Source organism: Berghia stephanieae, chromosome 2, assembly GCF_034508935.2.
Source record: "Berghia stephanieae isolate SIO BIC M18660-M18661 chromosome 2, UCSD_Bste_1.3, whole genome shotgun sequence".
In the NCBI taxonomy this organism is placed as follows: Eukaryota; Metazoa; Mollusca; class Gastropoda; order Nudibranchia; family Aeolidiidae; genus Berghia; species Berghia stephanieae.
In genome coordinates, this window is record NC_088361.1 from 106290905 (window position 1) to 106310260 (window position 19356).

The following is a 19356-nucleotide window of genomic DNA, read 5'->3' on the forward strand; positions in this document are numbered from 1 at the left end:
ATCATCATCAGCATCATCATTATCACCAACATCACTTCCACCAGCATCTTCACCACGATGACGACCAACACAAGTAAAACTGACACCAGCACCATCTCATCCTCCCCCCACCCTTCCAGTCCTCATAATAAAGCTATACTACCGGCCCATACGGTTCCTATATCACATAAAGTCACATCTTTAACAATTATAATTATTTAAACCAAAATAATCAACCGCTTACATGGGCTAAAAATAATATATTTTTAAAGCGCCAATTGTCAACAAATATTTCATGGATTACGCCCCTTTGTTTTAATATAGCTCATATAGGCGGATTTTCATCTCCCTATTTTACACTGTTAGAGGAATTTCTCAATGTGGTTCTATATCAACATCGATTAATAATAGTCTCAAGTTACTTTGTACCAAATGTGGTGCTTTCATCACTAATTTGCACAATTTTACCCTAATTCCCCTAGCTATATAGTGACTTTTACGTACTCTGTTCACGCTGCTTTCAACCAATCAAGAATGATAAATGCCAGTTAGGCGTTCTAATACCAAATTCCAAAATGGTATTTTTATAATTAAAAACAACTACATATTTGGCATGAAATAATTTGGTTTAAGTTCCGTATTTTGGCTTTTTAAACGAATACACCATGATGGAACAAAACGACTGCCTATTTTGATCTCTAAACTGTTATGAAAATGTGAAATTTGTATGATTGCACACCAAGAAAATAAAGAGTTTTTTTTCTACCTTTATATGCTAAACGTCTAAAATCACTTGGCATATTTTCCAAGACCTTCTTCTTCTTTCAGTTTATTGTGCAGGGTTGCCATAATGAATGTCACATCTCCGTGCATCTTCTTCTTCTTCCATTATGGCCAAAGTTTCAGGCAGAAGATTGTATGGCCGATGCATCTCGGTTCATAGCATTGTCTTGCTCCAGGCCCAGTTCTTTCCTATCGTCCTTTACCTTATCCAACCATCTAGTATTTGGGCGTTCCTTCTCTTGTCTCTTTAAATGCCGAACCATTTCAATCTATCTTCTCTCATCTTTATTGATACATTCTTCACTCGGTCGACCTTCGAATTCCTTCATTTCTCATTTGTCCAGCCAAGTGACCATCTCAACATCCTCATTTCTGCCAGCCCAACTTCTTTATCTTGTTTCTTTGTTGTTGCTGCTGTCTATAGTCCATATTACATTGCTGGTCTTACAACTGTTGTAAATATATTTTCCCCTTCAGCTTTGCAGAAATTCGTTTGTCACACATAAAAACATTTGCCATTATTCTACGACTTGTTTGGCATTTATGCAAAAAACAATCTGGCATTTCTGTTGTCGGTGTGGCTTTGGGTGTACGAATTTGGCTTTTAAAGGCTAAATTTTAGAAAGGGCTTTTTTTTTTTCAAGGCGACTGGCTTCAATTTGTTAGTATACAAATTCCGTGATCATTTTTTTAACCGGGGGTGGGAGGGGAGGTTGATATACATTCCATGGTAAAAATGCAATAAAAAGTGATGGTGGTGCAAGACAATCTTTGGCGTTTGGCTTTTTTTTTTTTTCGAAGCAAATTTGGCTCAAAAATTCTTTTTTATCTGGTATCCCTGATGTGGATGCCATGTTGAATAAAATGTCCGCCTGCAGACTCTGAAATACTTCGACTAGAATGAGTTATATTACGTTGAGGATTAACGCACATGACATTTATACTTTGCTCGATTCAAAATTTAACATTTGAGGGAAATAAAATACTCAACAGTACTGTAATATATAAGGTAGGAAGGGTTGAAATAGCTTCATTATTTTAGTGGCCATCCGGCAAAAGACAAGGCTCACACTCACAGTAGTGGCCTGCACTACAAAAAAAAATCAATCAACTTTGCCTTTATGTATTATAACCCGTTGTGGATTATTTAATCATTAATTATTTTAAAAGTTACAAATCTGCATCATATGGCACCAGTCATCAGTTTAAATCAAGCATTTATCGTTGAATCGTTGGGTGAGGAGACTTTCCCTCCACGGCCACGGTTATCCCGATTTTATGCACACCTTCACTCAACTTCATATCATATGTCAAATTCTCACCCGACCTCACAATGACGACGGCGACAAGGCCGACAGTGGCAGTATTAAAATTTGTGAGCGCAAATCACTCATTTGCCCCCATCCTCAAGAGGTTTTCCAAGTCCAATGGGTGGCTAACTCTAGTCCAGTGGCCGCCGATAGGCTCACTAGAGTGTGAAATCCGTTGCCTTTTTTTTTTTTTTCAACTTCGTCAATAACTTAATAATAATAATAATAATAATAATAATAATAATAATAATAATAATAATATTTCATTAATTTCAGTCAAAAACAAGTGTAATAACCACAGTTAGACTAGATAGGGAAATTCATATTTCAAAAATCAAATATACTAATTCTAATAATATGGAAATTAGAGCATTTGAAATTTGAGTGTGACTTGTGACTTTAGATTTAGACCGGTGACACTGACACCATTACTTTACTCATGTCACAAGCAACACCAAATCACAATTTTGTCAATAATAATATATTGAAAGTCTGCAACCCTTATTCTCTCAATTTTGTCGGTATACAAGACTTTGGGTATGATATTATCATCATATTTTTTCATGTTTTCAGATTTTTTTCCAGTGGAATGTAAGCCCTGATTACAACTTCTGTAACAATTTGATGCAAGAGAATTTTTTTCAGTGATGTCAAAGAAGAGAGGAGCAGATAACTGGGACAGGTACTGGGCAAAGCAATTTTGTTTTTCTGTTTAATTTCATATTGCAACAGATCTGTGTAATTGTCATGTTAAAATTGTGTATTTAATTTGCACATTGTGACTGTTGATGCACGTCCACGACTTGTGTGAGTTATAGAATAGACAGAGGAGATAGAGGTGCCGGAAGTGAAGAAAGCTAAACTTGTGAGATTTCAGATCTTGAAGAAGAAAAAAGACAACAGCTGACAAACTGACAGAAAATGCAGAGTATTTGAATGCCATGAAGTTTATTGTTCAATCAAGTGCATTGCTACCTCTTCAGCAAATTTGAAGAAAAGTGAACTTGAGGCTCTCACTGTCTGTGGAAGTGGCAGTCGAGTAGTCTAGTGGAGAAAACTAGTTTTAAAAGAATAATTTGTTGTACAGTCCACTCCGGATATAATCGCAACACCTTGGGATTAGCAAAAATGTTGCGATTAACAGAAGTTGCAATTAACATTTTACACATGGTAAACTGTTGTAAACATTGTTCTTAGTCCACCACTGTCTGAGAAACAAAAACCATATGGCAGCTCTGTATAGATTTTGACAAGCAAAAGTAGTTTTGAAGCAAGCTGACCTCATATTCAGATTGGATTAACTTTCACACTTTTGTAAGAGTCAAAGAGATTAGCCGTGATGAGAGATAATAAGCTCTAACCAAACCCATTGATCACAATGCACAGTTGTCAATCCCAAAACGAAGGATATCGCGCTGTCTCTCCTTACAACTGTCATTGTCTACTGTTGTCTAGGCCCTGCCCAGTCCCTTTGCCTCCTATCTAATGATCACAAATGACCTCACATACCCATACTGCAAAGCCCCACACTCTTTTGTCTCTAATACGGTGGTGACACGCTACTGTAACATTAAACCCGCCCACTCTCGATTCTACAATCTGCCATGACATCACCCATGATAAAATTTGAAAATGAGATAATGGAGACAATTGGGGCAATTAATAGTAGAAGTAGGAGAGTTCAAGAATTTGACTCAATTGCTATTACAAGGACAAAAAGACGTTCAGTGGTAGCGAGAGAGAAAGCGAGAAGAAGGGGTTAATGACCTTGACTTGTTACAGAGCGATTTGTGCTTGGAAGAGGAGGAGACGAGGTTGAGTAAATTGAAGAAGAAATTCTTTCAAATGAATTGAAAGAACTAGACGAATTTAAATGCTACAGAAAACATAGGCGATAGTTTGAATAAATCCCTATCACTATCATAAATAATGGATTGAATTTTGTTTAAAAAATAGGGAGAAGATACAGGAGGCATTGTGTTTATATAATCCTATATAGATAGGATTTTGTACGTGAAAGATTTGACCAAAAAAAAAATTGTCTTCATGTCTAAGGACATGGTCCTCATGTCTTATTCTGCAGAAATTGGGTTATTGATATGGTGTGAAAGAGTAGACAGCCATTTGAAGCAGAAAATTGTGTAGAAAAGTGGTGATGAGAAAGATGACTTTTACAAGATGAGTCAAAGACTTTGAGTCTGTTTGGCTTCCTTTTTTTCTTCTAACACTTTTACAATATCCCTCACTGCTTATAGCCAGGTATTCATTTTGTTATTTGGAAGGGCAGTTAATTTTGCAAGATAAAGAAATGTACTCAATAAAATGAACTTAGTTGATTATACTAGTTATGACATTCATCTTTGAGAATAAATTTTAAAAAATATATTTTCAGTGATGAGGAGCTTCTTGGAGATACGCCAGGAATTGGTAACTATCCCAAGTCAGCAGAGGTAAGACTTTGTCATCCTAATGAATGACTTACGATTTAACTACATGTGAATATGTGAAATTTAATTTAAGTAGAAGGATGAATGGAGTGAGTTTAAGTTATTTTACAATCAATTTGCAAATGATTATTTGGTTTGAATATGTGAAAATATGGACAATAACAATATAGGAATGTGGGATTTTTTTCAGTCCTAATTATGGTTTTAAAATAGCTTAATTAGCTCAACTATTGATCAGATTTCAAACCTTTATTGTTGGCGTCATCAAATGCAGAACTCAACTGCTTTAACTTACGCTGATGCTCAACTGCCAAACAAAATGCTAGAAAAAGCTGCATAGAGATGGGCAAAATTCAACTCTTTGATTCTGATGCTTCAATGCAGAATCATATAACAACAACTTGCCAATCTTGCTTAAGAAATATTTGTGAAATTCGGCATCTTCTTGATGGGTCACTACACAAATTATCGTTCATGCTTTGGTAACCAGCATATATGACTACTGTAATTCTTTGCTTTTTGGTGTACAAACTATTCAATCAAAACAGCTGCAAAACTGATAAAAACATCTAATGATCCCACTAAAGATATTCTATTTAATCTCCGTAGGTGTTGCCAGTTAGCGAAAGGATTGTTTTAAAAACTTATATAAATGTTTTAATAATCAAGCTCCAGTGTGTCTGATTAATTTATGTCAAAATTATAATTCAACAAGAACTAGATTATTCCTATGTGGCTCCATCTGGTGGAATGCGCTCTCCCCAGATGTAAAAATAATTAGGATAGTCAGGCTTTCTAAGAACACCTTATGACATAACTTTTTTCCTGATCTTATCAATACCTTTGCATCCAGAAGATGCCTTAAATTTAGATTCAAATTCTCAATCTTCATAATATATCTTAACTCTTTTTTTTTTGCCTTTATTTCAAATTTATTATAATTAATCAATCAATATCTTTAATTAGAATAAGTTTTTGATGTTCTGAGGATTATTAGTGTAAGTATTTGTGTGTATGTTTGTGTGTGAGTGTAGATGTATTTCTGTGCGTGTGTATGTGTGTGCGCGTGTTTGTTTTTGTGTTCTCAAATAAAATTGTCAATGAATGAACGTTTGAATAGCAATTAATATTGTATAGCACTGCTGAGCAGTTATGTGGAAGTTGATCACTATATAAGTAACTTATTATTTTTGTGCTTTTAGTTGAGATTTTTTTGTTTTTTTTATTAAAAAGAATAATTAAAAGTTGATAACCTCAAGATGTATTAGTATTAATGATATAAAATTGATAATGTATATATTTTGTAAAATATTATAATTTGTTGTATGACCATCTTTGTTGTTTCTTTCTCATATCATTTAGCTGGATGTTTTAAATACGGAGGGAGAGTTGGAGGATGAGGATGCATTATTAAGTCTTGAAACTGATACCTCCCATGCAAACACAATAAAGTGAGTTATTGTTTTAAATGTCTATGAACAATCATAATTGGGAATTTCTGGCTATTTAGATGCTAAAATGGAACCAAAAAAAGTGATTTCATTTTAACAATCATGTGTCCGATCAAAAATGATACTTTTTGAGAACACAACAAATCAATTTCAACTCTTGATTACATGTTGATAGAGTAAACTGGGGGTTCTGGTAGCTCTGTTGGTCGAGTCCTGATTCCAAACCGGGATTGACAAGTTGGCTGGAAATTTCCATTAAAATTAAATTCAGAAGATCAACGGAAAACGACATTTGACATACCTTTTAATGTTTTTAATTCAACTAAATTATAACTGGATATTGTAAAAAGTTTTATCTGGACTACCATTTGACAATACTGAATTAGGAACTGCTACATCATCAAGACTGCATTGCTGCGCATCAAAAGGATTTGGGGAAACTTTATTTATAGGTTTTTTTTTTTGTATTGATGATTCTGATTTCAGGAAAAAAAACATCCTCTTCCACTCACAACCTTAGGGACTACCAGTAGTAGGCCCAGGATTTTTTCTGATTTCCCCATCCCCTCCCCCTGTTCACCCAGCATTGATTCACCAGGATCTTATGGAAAGTACTGTGTGATAGACCAATGTCCTTTCCGTTCCAAACGTTAGCATGTGATTGCTATTGTCCATTTAACACTACAGAATCAGTACACTTACATAAAATTGTCGAATCAAATACAATGTCAAACCATTGTTTATTAGACGACTGGAAGAAAGTAATGTCTGTTATCTTTTTCTTCCAATAGAGCAGTAAAGTTAGGTGCCCCAAACGTAAACAAAGGTCGAGAAGCACATGGCAAACCACATGTTCCTGTCTTGACAGCTCACGTTCCAATGTAAATAATAGAAAAAAATAACCTTTAAAATTTGGCTGTTAGGTGGCAAAAGAAACACATATTCATAAATACTCGATCATGCATCAAATAATGTCTAGATATGGATATTTTATGGAACAAAAGGTAAAATTTCCTAAAATTTATCAAAAGTTACAGTCTATCTATTTTTAGACCAGAGCAAATTATTGCGCTGGTGTGAACAAAACGAGAATTATTCGGAGCCTGATTTTCATAATAATTTAGCCTTATATTATTATTTCTGCAACTGTTAGATTTTATGTAAACATATTTTCAATACTGAAAGTGTATTGCCTACAACTCAAACTACAAAATTGGGAGACCTATATTGTGCGTAAATTATTCCGGTCCCTAACGGAAATCACTAGCAACTTGTTATTGTTTACGTTTGGGGCACCTAACTTTACTGCTCTATTGGAGAGAGAAAATCAAACGAGTTCATCATCATCATTGCCTTTTTCACCCTGGGTCAGGGTATAGGCCACAGACAAACAGTTTCCATCCTTCTCTATCATCATCATTGCCTTTTTCACCCTGGGTCAGGGTATAGGCCACAAACAGTTTCCATCCTTCTCTATCCTGAGCTAACTTTTTATTTCATTCCATGTCTTATCGCTTCTCTGTATATCAGCTTTTTGAATTCTTCTCCATGTTCCTCGTGGCCTTCCCCTTGATCTTCTGCCCTGAGGGTTCCAGTCCAATACTTTCTTTGTTATAGTGGAGTCATTCTTTCTAAGGTGTGTCCAATCTACCTCCATCGTCTTCTTCCTATTTCCTCTCCCACTGGTTTCTGCTGTGTTCTTTTCCATACTTCTTCATTTAAAAATGGAGTAAAAATGAAGAAATGTGTTCAACCATGACCTAAATCAAATGTTTTCTGTTGACAAACTTATTCTTCCGATTGGACAAATAAAATAAAATGAGTTCACCCTTAATGATTTATTCAATACATTACCAAAATTATTGAGGAAATGTTTTATAAAAATGAAATTATGCGGTTTAAGCTGAACGAGTGATTATGCCACTTTTGAAGTTAAATTCCAATCTGCCAATTCATGTCAACATGGCAGCCAGATGGTGATTCCCAACATTAAAAAAAAATTATCGTTATACCCTAGCAGATTTTATGAATAATCATTTGAGTCAACCGGTGGTAGAATTATCCTTAATTAAGATTGATGTGCAGGTTACTCATATAACCCAGCCCTTTTTATTAAAGAATAGATTAATCATAGGTGCTGGATTGCCTCACAAATGCTAACTCCTGTATCTGTATTCTCATTAAATTCGTTCATATATCCCTTTTTCAGTCATGGCTCAGGCTATTACAATTCTGACCAAGATCATGTTCAAGATGAACAAGCATTTGTTTTTGAAGATGTTGACACGGGAGATTTGGAGGATGAGTTGAATGTGGGAGGGGAGGAAGAGTCAGGCTTCCAAGATCAAGTCTATCAAGGTGATGGAGAATATGAGGAAGGGTACCAGGGAGAAGACGACGAATACCCTGATGACACAGGAATTGATTCCTCGGGGTATGGATTGTAAGAATCAAAGCTTATATTATTTTATAAAAATGTTTACATGTCATAGTTAAAAGTTTGAATATAAAAAGAAATAATTTTTAGATATAGCATCTGTAAAAGATAATGTTTTTAAAAGTTTTGCTTGTTTAAACATTTAAAAGTGTTAAAACATTTACAAGTATCATTCAATTGGGTTTTTTTTCACTGCCTGTTATCAAATTAGCACCCATTTTGATCCAGACATTGATGCCAAGCAATGATATCGCACACAATACCTGAAACAATACCTTGGTATTTGGGTGCATTCATATTCAACAGCTCCCTTCAATTCATCGACTGTTGCTGGTTTTGGATCATAACCGTTTGTCTTTTAAGTATCCCCATAAGAATAAAATCTAGTGATGTGAGCTCTGAATGGGGAGGATGACCAACAAAAAAAATGATTCCAATCTACCTGTTTGGTAAGAGTAAGAGCTCATCAAGGAAGGGCCTAACATCGAGATGGTAATGTGGTGGGTGCCTTTTTTATTTTGTTTGGACACCCTGTAATTCTTTTTCATTGCAGAGATATTTCCTTTATTCAGAAAATTCCAAAACATTGCTTATAGTTTAATAAAAGTGACTATTGAAAAGATTTAATTTATTGACTAAAAGATCTTTACTGTCCTCTCAGTTCCAAAGTCCAAAGTGTGGACTTCCTGAATCGTAAACAAAAGGACAGGCATTACTTGACATTTGTCTTATTATATATTTGGCAAATCCAATTCTTTTTCTTCCACTAAGACTCCAGATCCACCAAACCAATCGCCACCAAATCTTGCAATGTCGTTTACACATGACCTGAAGATTGTTTTTATGTACCTATTTTATTTTTGTAAATGATTAACATATTGATATGTGATCTTGGGAAGCTGGGTGGGGTTCCTGACCTCCCATAGTGGGCAGGGACGTACTTACTGTGTCTTCTATCCCCCTATATCTGTTTTCCAACTAGATTTCTGTCTTTGTCTTGGAATGAGATTACTTGGGTTTTGTCCTGGTCCTGGCCGGATACCCTGGCTGAGAAGGAAACAGTCAAATATATAGTTAGTTTTGGGAGACGATATTTTTTTCCTTGTAAATCATCTCTCTGTTATGTATTATTATATTTGTTATTTTTAATGTATAATGTAAGCATTTGAGTGTATTCCTCTTTGTTGGATTTTGTGCTTGTGTCCGGATGAGACTTATAGGTGATCTCAAACTAAGTACATTGGTAGTATGCTCTTGGAATCTACATCTGATCCCTATTTGTTCCCAGTTCCCCTTTGTCTTACTTTCTCTTGGGTGCTTCACTTGTAATTCAAGAACTTTTTACTATCCCATTTTCTTCCTTTTTACTGGCGCTGATATAACCTAAATGTGTTGCAAGCGCCGTAAAACCCTTAAAAAAACATCTACATGTGCCTCTTTCAGGCTTGAGAGAGAGAGAGCGGACAAAAATTTGGTTATCTTACAGTGTTAAAAACGCAATTATGTATAAATTAGACAATAGGCAAGAGTTCAAATTTTATTCATCAACACTTGCATTTTAAATTTTGTATTGATCAACCTATCATCCCGTTCATTTAAAAAAAATATAAGATATAGATAAATATCATTGTTATATATTAATAAAAGTAGGGTCTGTACTGATAATAGCGAAATTGCTAAGACTATGGTTCTTGATAATTTTAGACTCAACTTGATAAAAACTTCTAAAATACAGCTGCTTTTTAAAAAAAATTGTGGAGAACAGTAATTATTTTATCAAAACTTTGAAAAGAGATGGCAAATTTCTGAAAGTGGTCATAAAAAAGGCTGTATTTTATTTAAATGAACGTGAAGTTTATTATTTTTTTTAAACAACAAAAACTAAGCACAAAGGTCGTAATGAAAGCTTAAAGATAATTCTGAAATACAGGCAGGTTTATTTCAAATCGATCAACTCATAAAGGCAGACAAAAATCTTAAATCCAAAATTCAGAGTTCTTGTTTGTTGGATTTCTGTATAATTTCGTTCTTGTTAGTTGGATTTCTGTATAATTTTGTTCTTGTTTGTTGGATTTCTGTATAATTTCTTTACAATTTATGACTCCTGACAGCTTGAAACAGTTAGTGCCAATTGACTTCACAAGCTAATCTAATGTCAAGCAACTTGGTTGGCATTCCAAGTACTTTAATTTCATTCTGTGTAAAGTCCCAATTTCATTTTTTAGGAAATGGTATGGTGGATAGGAAATATACATTGGTAGTTTAAAAAGATAATTTTATAGGATAGAAACTAACCTTATTTTACCTATCCTCTCTGTGCCAGGTGGCACAAAAGGCCTCGATCTGCTGTTTCCATTCAACCCTGCCAATAGCTTTGTTCCTCACCTGGCCCCAAGTTGACCAACCTGCGGCATTTCTTTCTTTTTCATCAGTAAAGTAGTTTTGGGTCTGGCACAATTATCTTTTTCCCTCTGGAGTCCACAACAGTGCCATCACACTGATGCTCTTCTTAGTATGTGAATGGAAACTTAAGTATAATATGGTTATTCACAGTGATTGAATGTATTGCATGCTACAGTAGTCAGACTAACACAAAATTTGAATTTGTTTTCAGAGCAGCACAAGATGGCTCAGAGAATCTTGAAGTGGCTGTATCTTATGAACAACCAGATGGTGAAACAGTTGTTGAACTGCAGTATGATGATCATCATGATTCAGAGAGGGAGGTAAAGTTGACTCAATATTTTTTTTTTTTTAAGAAGCAGAAAAAAAATTGAAATAATTTATGAACGATGGAAGCTGTTATGGTACTTCTGAATGATGCATCTTGGTTGTGGAGTTTTTTTTGATAGTTTTTGATAAATATGTTGTAGTAGTACTAGATTGTTGAGATTTAATTTTGTTTGTCCTAAATCTGAATCTGACCTTGGCAACTATTAACTAGTGGTCACTGCTGCAGTCTGCTTTTAGTATTGTTGTAGTATTGGATATGGTGGTTGGTATTAGTTTATCATCAATTTGGTTCCTTGTTTTTCACCTGGAGATGTCCAAATGTTTAACCCTCATGGGGGTGCTTTTTTATTATGGAATTTATGGTCACAAATTGATTCACCACAAACATTCTGCAAGTGTGCGTCTATGTATATTTATAGTCTCTTTTTCTCTGAGTCTCTTTTTCTCTTTGTATTTGCAACTCCCAACGTTAAATATCTGTGAATTAAATTTTTTTTTCTAATTAAAAAATGGTCAGATTGTCTTACAATATGGTGACGGTGGGGATGGATCAACTGAAGTGCATGTGGAATCTAATCAAGTGAGTGCCTTTATAAAAATTATTATTTAATTTGCTTAAAAACTGCTTTTATAAAAATTATCATTTAGTTTGTAAAAAACTCAAACATGTCACAGATTTCTTCCAAATTTCAATTTTATAAGATTTTAAAAATTATGTATTGAATGTACAATCACCTAGCCTCGACTTTGTATTATTTCAATGTATACTCTCTCCCTCTCTCTTTCTCTCTCTCTCTCTCTCTCTTTCTCTCTCTCTCTCTCTTTCTCTTTCTCTTTCTCTCTCTCTCTCTCTCTCTCTCTCTCTCTCTCTCTCTCTCTCTCTCTCTCACCCAGTGATTTAGAAGTAGGTCTCTATCCTATCTTTATTAAAGCAAGCAATTGCTATTGTCTTTTGTATGAAGAAATAGAAAAATATAGTGATAAATTCAAGAACAAATATGGTCAGAAATTGCAAAGGTAGGATTGAAACTTATCTCTCTTTTTCAGCCTGCTGCTGAACATGAAAGTGAGAGTGACAGCGATGATGAAGACTCTCGTAATAATCGAGGACGATTTAAAACAGAAAGGACTGGAGTTATTTCTTTAGCTACCTCTAAAGAGAGAACAAGCATTCCTGATACACTTGGTAAATTGTGAATTTAAATTATATAGAACTGGCATTATTGTAAGATTAAAGTGGTGTAGAGGGTTGATTAAATATAAATTGCTCTGCTGTGGAAGGAATGTTCTGATTCTCATTAAATTTTGCACGCTTACTTTTATTTCTTTACATAGTCCCCAGCTTAAGTAATATATTTCTCCATTCTCTCTTTGACTTTGAAAAGTCCTTCAGTAAAAGATTTTGGATTTGGCCTTAAACCAGCCTTCTGAAGCTCTTAAAACTTCAATTTTGTCTTCAAAAGGCATTCCTTTGTGGTCTTTCTTCAATGTAAGGAACATAAAATAGCTTAAAGGAGCCCAATCGAGTGAGTAGGAAGGGTGAGGTAAGGTTTCTAACCCGCAATCATCTGCTTCTGCTGTTGACTTTGCAGCACGTAAGATAAGACGGCACATTGTCCTGCAAAAGGGGAACTATGTTTCAAAGCTTCCTTGGATGTTTTGCTGTTCTTTGGAAGATAGTTTAACAATGATGCCTTCCATGCTCCAAAAAATACTGAGCAGCTCTTCTTTGCCTTTTTTGAGGTTGGCTCTTCACAAGTTCTGCATTGCTTTGATTGGCATTTTAATTCTGAATCATATTGACAGAGCCAGGTTTCATCCACTGTCACCAATGCTGTCAAAATTTTTTATTTCACAAACGCTATAGTGATTGCTATAGCTTTCTTTTGACAAAGCTGAAGGTTTGTGTGCTTCAAACCGCAATAAGATAAAAAAAAATCTATATATCAGAAGTTTAAACAATTTTTTATTGTAATCTTTTCCTGAAAATTTTAAGTGAATATATTGAACAATTCCTTCATGGTCAGGGCAATTTATATTTGATCGACCCTCATAGAATGCAATGCTAAATAAAGCATGAAGGAAGGTAGAAAGGAAAGAATAACCAAATTTTAGAGGGAAAAAAAAGCATCTATTAGATCGGACAAGAACAGGCAATGTTGTAACTTATGAATATGAAATGTGGCCTCAAATTATATATTTAACTTGAGGTAAAGCCGTTGTGTAGTTATTTGCTAGTTTGATTACCCAAAATGTTATGTTGTAATGGAAATACTCCCGAACCGACAAAGAATATTATTTATTTCAAAAATTTAATCAAGCACGCTCATAATTGCATCAGACTTGCAAATATATGCATGTCGGATAAAGCATATCAAAATTTAAAGAAAAGAGTCTTCAATTTGAAGAGGAAAAGATAAATATAAAATTTCTAAATCTCTTGGATTGGACAGAATGATGCCTTATCCTCTCCTGTGTCATATTTGTTATCTTTTACTGTTTCTGGATTTTCAGAAATAAATGATGAACAAGCTGAACAGATCAACAAATTCATGTCGGAAAAAGGCCAGCCTTCTCAGAGAGGAGGAAAGAAAGCAGTTGGAGGAAGAGGGGGAAGGCCCAGTGTCCACAGCCGTTTAGGCGCTCGATCTGGAAATGGCCCACGTCCTGGTATGGGTCCACCTGATGCACAGGGCCCAGGATTAATTCAAGGCCCCAGACCCCCTTTCCCCCTTGGATTACCAGGACCATTAAACCCAAGAATGTTGATGGGGATCATCAGAGGTGGAGGAATGCAAGCATTGAGGGGTATTCTCCCTCCAGGCTTAATGGGTCCGAGGGGACCTCTGGGGATGAGAATGGGTAGACCTAGAGGTCCAATGCCATCAGACGGGCTTGGACCAAGAGGACCTTTCCCAGATGGTCCTCGAGGACAAAGGGGCCCTTTCCCAAATGGCCCACCAGGACAGAGGGGTCCATTCCCAGATGGAGCTCCACGGCCGAGGGGTCCATTTCCAGATGGAGCTCCACGGCCGAGGGGTCCATTTCCAGATGGTCCACCCAGACAAAGGGGCCCATTCCCCGATGGTCCCCCCAGACAAAGGGGTCCATTCCCAGATGGTCCTATGGGCCAGAGGGGTCCCTTCCCAATGAGAGGACCGGGAGGAATGAATTTAAGAGGACGAATGCCAGGACCACCGGGACCTCGAGGGCCTTCAGAGAGGGGACCATTTCCTTCTGGTCCTCAACCTCGAGGCCCAAACCCAAATCAACCCGGTCCGCGAGGACCACCATTGCCATTACCACCAGGATTAAACATGGGTCCACCAGGATCTGGTCCTCCACAACGCTTGAGAGCTCCAGGACCAGGCTCGGGACCACCTGGTATGATGATGCGAGGACCGCGAGGTCCTCCCCCTAGGCCTCTGTTGTCCAATGAAGGACCATCACCAGGCATGTTGAGAAGTCCATCACCAATGAAGAGTCCTGAATTAGGAAATAGAGGATCAACAATTCATGACCGGCTTGGGCCAAGAGTTCCAATAAAGGGGGGTCAGGATGGAAAAGATTCAGCCCAGTCCTCACAGTCTTCTGGGGCAATGTCCGAAGGACAGCCAATTCCATCTCTGGTAAAGTCAGTTTCAGTCCCTGCGTCCAATCATCCACCGGGGATGAATCAAGGCAACCGACCACCAAGGCCACAGGTTGGTAGATTAATTCATTTTATCATTCTATTTTATCTACAGTTTCTCGTTAATTGAATTAAACAAATTTAGCACATTGTCTATATATTCAATAATAATCTCTCATTTTAAATTATGCTGACGCTTCTATCAGCCCACTTCATTAAAAAAAAATTCTGCTGCCTCTTTCCTTGTCTTTGAATGGATGATTTGGTTTAGCTAGGTCCTCATTAAAATAAATAACTTGAAGAGACATGTATGTAGTTGTTTTCCTGTTATTCAGCTCTTTAATGTAAACTAAATTCATTGTCACTACTTATTAACGTGTTTAGAGTGTGTTATTTGAGTGTGAGCCTTTTGGGGGGATTTTGTCTGTGTATGTTTGTTGTTTTTTTTTTGTTTTTTTTTTTTTGTTGTTTTGCGTGTGTGTGTGTGTGTGTGTGTATGTGTATTCCAAGTAATCTTACAATACACATTGCTCTTGAGATATATTTGAAACTTTCTATGTAGTCTCAGACTGGGCACCAAAGATTGTTGTTGGAATTTATTTCTTCTCTATGTATGGAGATCTCCATTACTATTAACCATACTTTTTCTTGGGCGCATTAATATTAATTTTAGATCTATGACCATTTAATCATCTCATTTTGATCATCTCCCCTTTTTTTTCCTGATATTTAAATGATGTGGAAGTGTTACATATATGCTGTTTAACTCCTGACACTATAACAAGCAATTTTAATTGAGCTAAATACTTGGATTTGATTCATCATCATACATTATTATGGTGGGAGAGAATATTCACATGATAGTGCAAATGACTCAAAAGCAAAGAGCTCAGTTTCAGATCCTGTTATTTTCAGAACTCTATTCATCTAGCAATGATTGGGATATTGAGTTATTAGATCTTGCAGAAAGGGCTTTGCCATATACTGACCTTTCAAAAGATTTTAGATGTATTGGACAGTGATCAACAAGGGATTGCCCATTAAATGATACAAAACTTCAATAAATTCCAGCTTCTTGAGACTTTATTTATCAACCTTCTGTAGACATTCTTGGTAATTTTGTATTTCTGAACAAAATGACAAATCGCCTCAAATGTATTTTTATATATACTAAAAACAGATGAATGCAAACTTCCGACAACCTAACCCAAGAGGCCCTCGCCCTTTGAATCAGAATGCTCCAAGGCATCCAGTAGGTGGTCACAATAAGATTTTCATCAATCCACGTTTCCAGAAGCCGGTAATGAATTTTGTTTTGTAGATATTTTATTGAAAATCAAGAACCACATTGATAGTACTTTCATACCTGCCGAATCTTACGAATTTTTCTTAATTTTACAAATTTTAGACACGTTTCATGGCCAAATACGAAATTGTATGGAAAATTACGAATTATTGATTCTCAGTAATACTTAAATAATGTTAATAATAGTAGTAACAATAACAATATTAATATTAATCTAAGAAGAAGAACTACAGCTACTACTACTACTATTACTACTACTACTACTATAATAATGATGATGATAATAATATTAATAATAACTTCAATAATAATAATAATAAGGTGAACACTACGCTCCATCTGGAAGAATGTTCTTTTTAGACGTACAAAAGTCAAGACTCGCTGTTTCTACTGATAAATACATTATTTGATATAGTTACATTGCCAAATCAACATTTATACAAAATTTGAAATCCAGAATAAATAAAGATATTTATATTCACATCTTGAGGAAAGGGGATACGTTTCTCTATTTTGTGGAACTTGGACAAAGCAGAATGGATGTACAAATAATTGGAGTGCGCGATTATCTGACATGTTGCTGAAAGGAGTGAACTGTATAATCTAAGATTTGTTTTATATGCTTGTATGGTGTTTATTTATTTTATTTTTTTTTTAAATTTATATTTTTCTTCTTATGATTATGTATTGTTTGACATCATATAACAGGATGATGTTGGACCTACAGGAATTACGAGAACTGTTCGAATCGGAACTCCTTTGCATCAGAGAAGGTAATAAAATTTTCTTACCTGATGATTTCCCTTGATTAATTTACTTATCATCTATTCAGATTGCTGACCTGCTGTTCACATTGACACTGATGAAATCTGAATATTAGAATTAATCTTTTTTTATTATTATTATTTTATTGGGCCAAATTTGGTGAAGTTTTGACTCTTGCTGTCTGTTTTTTGTCTTTATATTATTTATGTATTAAGTGACTTCAATCATTTTTTTGACAAATCTAGTTCTTCTGACCTCAAAATTATTGATATTAGGCAATTTTAATCTTCATATCGATATCAAAACAGATTCATCAGTGATCCAGTTTGTGAATAATATGAACTCCAGAATCTAAAGCAGCTCATTGACGAGTCTGCACAGGAACTCGGACAAACATTAGATTTACTGATGTGCAGTATAAATGATAATACTGTGTGAAATCCCAAAATAAGACATGTCAGTTGAGCTACTTTCCCACATGGTTGTTCAAGGAGAGTTCCTGATTGACAATATTTATCATCTACTTTATCATCTTCCTTTTCCTCAATGCACGAATATATTGTTTCGAGTGCAGTTGAGCTCTCAGAACAAAAGACAAATAAACCCCATTGAATTTCTGATACTCCAGTAACTCTTTGTTTATTTTTTTTTTTTAAACCATAATAGACCACCAGGATTTGACGATAAAGCTCATGGTAATGTAGTTGAAAGGGTGCCGATAATTGGAGCTCTCAGAACAAAAGACAAATAAACCCCATTGAATTTCGGACACTCTAGTAACTCTTTGTTTATTTTTAAAAAAAACCATAATAGACCACCAGGATTTGACGATAAAGCTCATGGTAATGTAGTTGAAAGGGTGCCGATAATTGGAGCTCTCAGAACAAAAGACAAATAAACCCCATTGAATTTCTGACACTCCAGTAACTCTTTGTTTATTTTTTTTTTTTAAACCATAATAGACCACCAGGATTTGACGATAAAGCTCATGGTAATGTAGTTGAAAGAGTACCGGTAATTGCCACTAAGAGGAGATCAGAAGGCGGCGATGATGTTCCAAACAAGATCATCCGCATTGGGGATAACCGCCAACAATATCAGGTAATTATTTATAAGGTTTTAATCGATATGATTGTCTTTAAATTAAATGTGATATACCTTTCATTTGATCAATGCTTGGATTGTTTACATATTCAGTGTTCCAACTGCTTTTTGTTAATTAAAAAAAAAATTCTTTAAATTGAGCTTTATATAGCGCAATATCCACTAAATGTGCTCAAAGCGCTTTACAAGGGGTCCCTGGTCAACAGCAACATTTAACATGTAGGACAGGACATGACGCCTGTTAGGCGATATTACAATTTTTCGATAAAGACAACGCTGTTAACGACCAGGTACTCATTTTACACCTGAGTATGGTGAGAGAATGTGAGTAAAGAGCCTTTTCCAAGGACTCAACTATGCGCCGAGCGCGAGGCTTGAACCCAGGACCTTCCGATTCGAAAGCGAATATCATACCACTAGACCACATAGCCGCACAATTAGAAATGCAGACTTGTCATAACAATAAACCAGAAGGCTCATGAATGGCTTTGCATAACTTTGCTTCACAGGATCAACAACAATCAAGGAATTATGATCATCAAAATCAAAGAAATGTTGTTCTACAAAACAAGGATGGAATGAGAGACAGACTGGGCCCTATTAGACGCAGTCCATTGGGACGAAGACTTGGTCCCCACGGTCAAGGTATGTAAAACATTCCTTAAATAGTTGGTTTATAAGCCTGGAGTGGCTGGAGATAGAAAAAAAATGCCTTGGTATTCTTTACTTTCCTCACAGTCAAACCTCACTGTCTTTTATATCCCACTATTTATGTAGTCCCTTTCCATATGAATGTGTCTTTGCGTCAGCTGTATCTTTTGCTTTATGTATGTTTCTAAGGGAGAGGATTTTAAAAAATAACTTTTAAAAAAATTATGAATGCCGTCATGTCTCTATAGTGGTAACATTCCATTCCCAGCGATCTGTTAGGATTGTGAAATCACCAACCAAAGCATTGCAAGTCAATGAAAGACCTAGAAATAGTTATTTAGGCCACTTGGTTCACCAAAGGATACTACACTATTTTATTACCCATCTCTGCCATGAAGCAACAAAAGGCAAGGCAGTCAATTTAGATATTTGTTGGCTCTTTTTTCTTCTTATTTTTTGTTTTATGAAATTATTTTATTATTTTTTTTCTTCAATAATAACTTTGATAAAGGATGTTACAGAGTTTCTAGGAGTCAAATTCATTACCTTTTCTGTTGTAACCAAATCAAGCCAGCCCATCATCCCTTCCTCTTGTAAAAAACAGAAGAATGTAAGCCAAAGATATTGTGTATAAAATTTAAGCTATTGTCAAAAGCTTTAATTGCTTGATTCAGAAATAGAAATACATTACACACCCGATAGAAAGTTGGTGCTTGAGACGTTCGCTGAACCTGCCCCTCTTCATCTTTAAATCTGCTC

At 35.5% G+C, this 19356-nt stretch overlaps 1 protein-coding gene across 2 annotated transcripts in view; it reads left to right on the plus strand.

Annotated features, from left to right (window-relative positions):
- Nucleotides 1–1582: 1582 nt before the first annotated feature.
- LOC144966165 (uncharacterized) overlaps nt 1583–19356 on the plus strand; it is a 29404-nt gene continuing 11630 nt past the window's right edge. Inside the window, exons 1-13 of one of the 2 annotated variants that reach the window (XM_078902299.1) lie at nt 1583–1771; nt 2646–2754; nt 4465–4522; nt 5882–5970; nt 8180–8413; nt 11022–11133; nt 11658–11720; nt 12188–12326; nt 13655–14844; nt 15952–16071; nt 16786–16850; nt 17805–17943; nt 18456–18591. In XM_078902299.1, the coding sequence (XP_078758425.1) occupies nt 2720–2754; nt 4465–4522; nt 5882–5970; nt 8180–8413; nt 11022–11133; nt 11658–11720; nt 12188–12326; nt 13655–14844; nt 15952–16071; nt 16786–16850; nt 17805–17943; nt 18456–18591 (2380 nt within the window). In that variant the 5' untranslated portion in view covers nt 1583–1771; nt 2646–2719. The remainder of the gene's footprint in view (nt 1772–2645; nt 2755–4464; nt 4523–5881; nt 5971–8179; nt 8414–11021; nt 11134–11657; nt 11721–12187; nt 12327–13654; nt 14845–15951; nt 16072–16785; nt 16851–17804; nt 17944–18455; nt 18592–19356) is intronic. The other variant, XM_078902300.1, reaches the window with a different exon arrangement.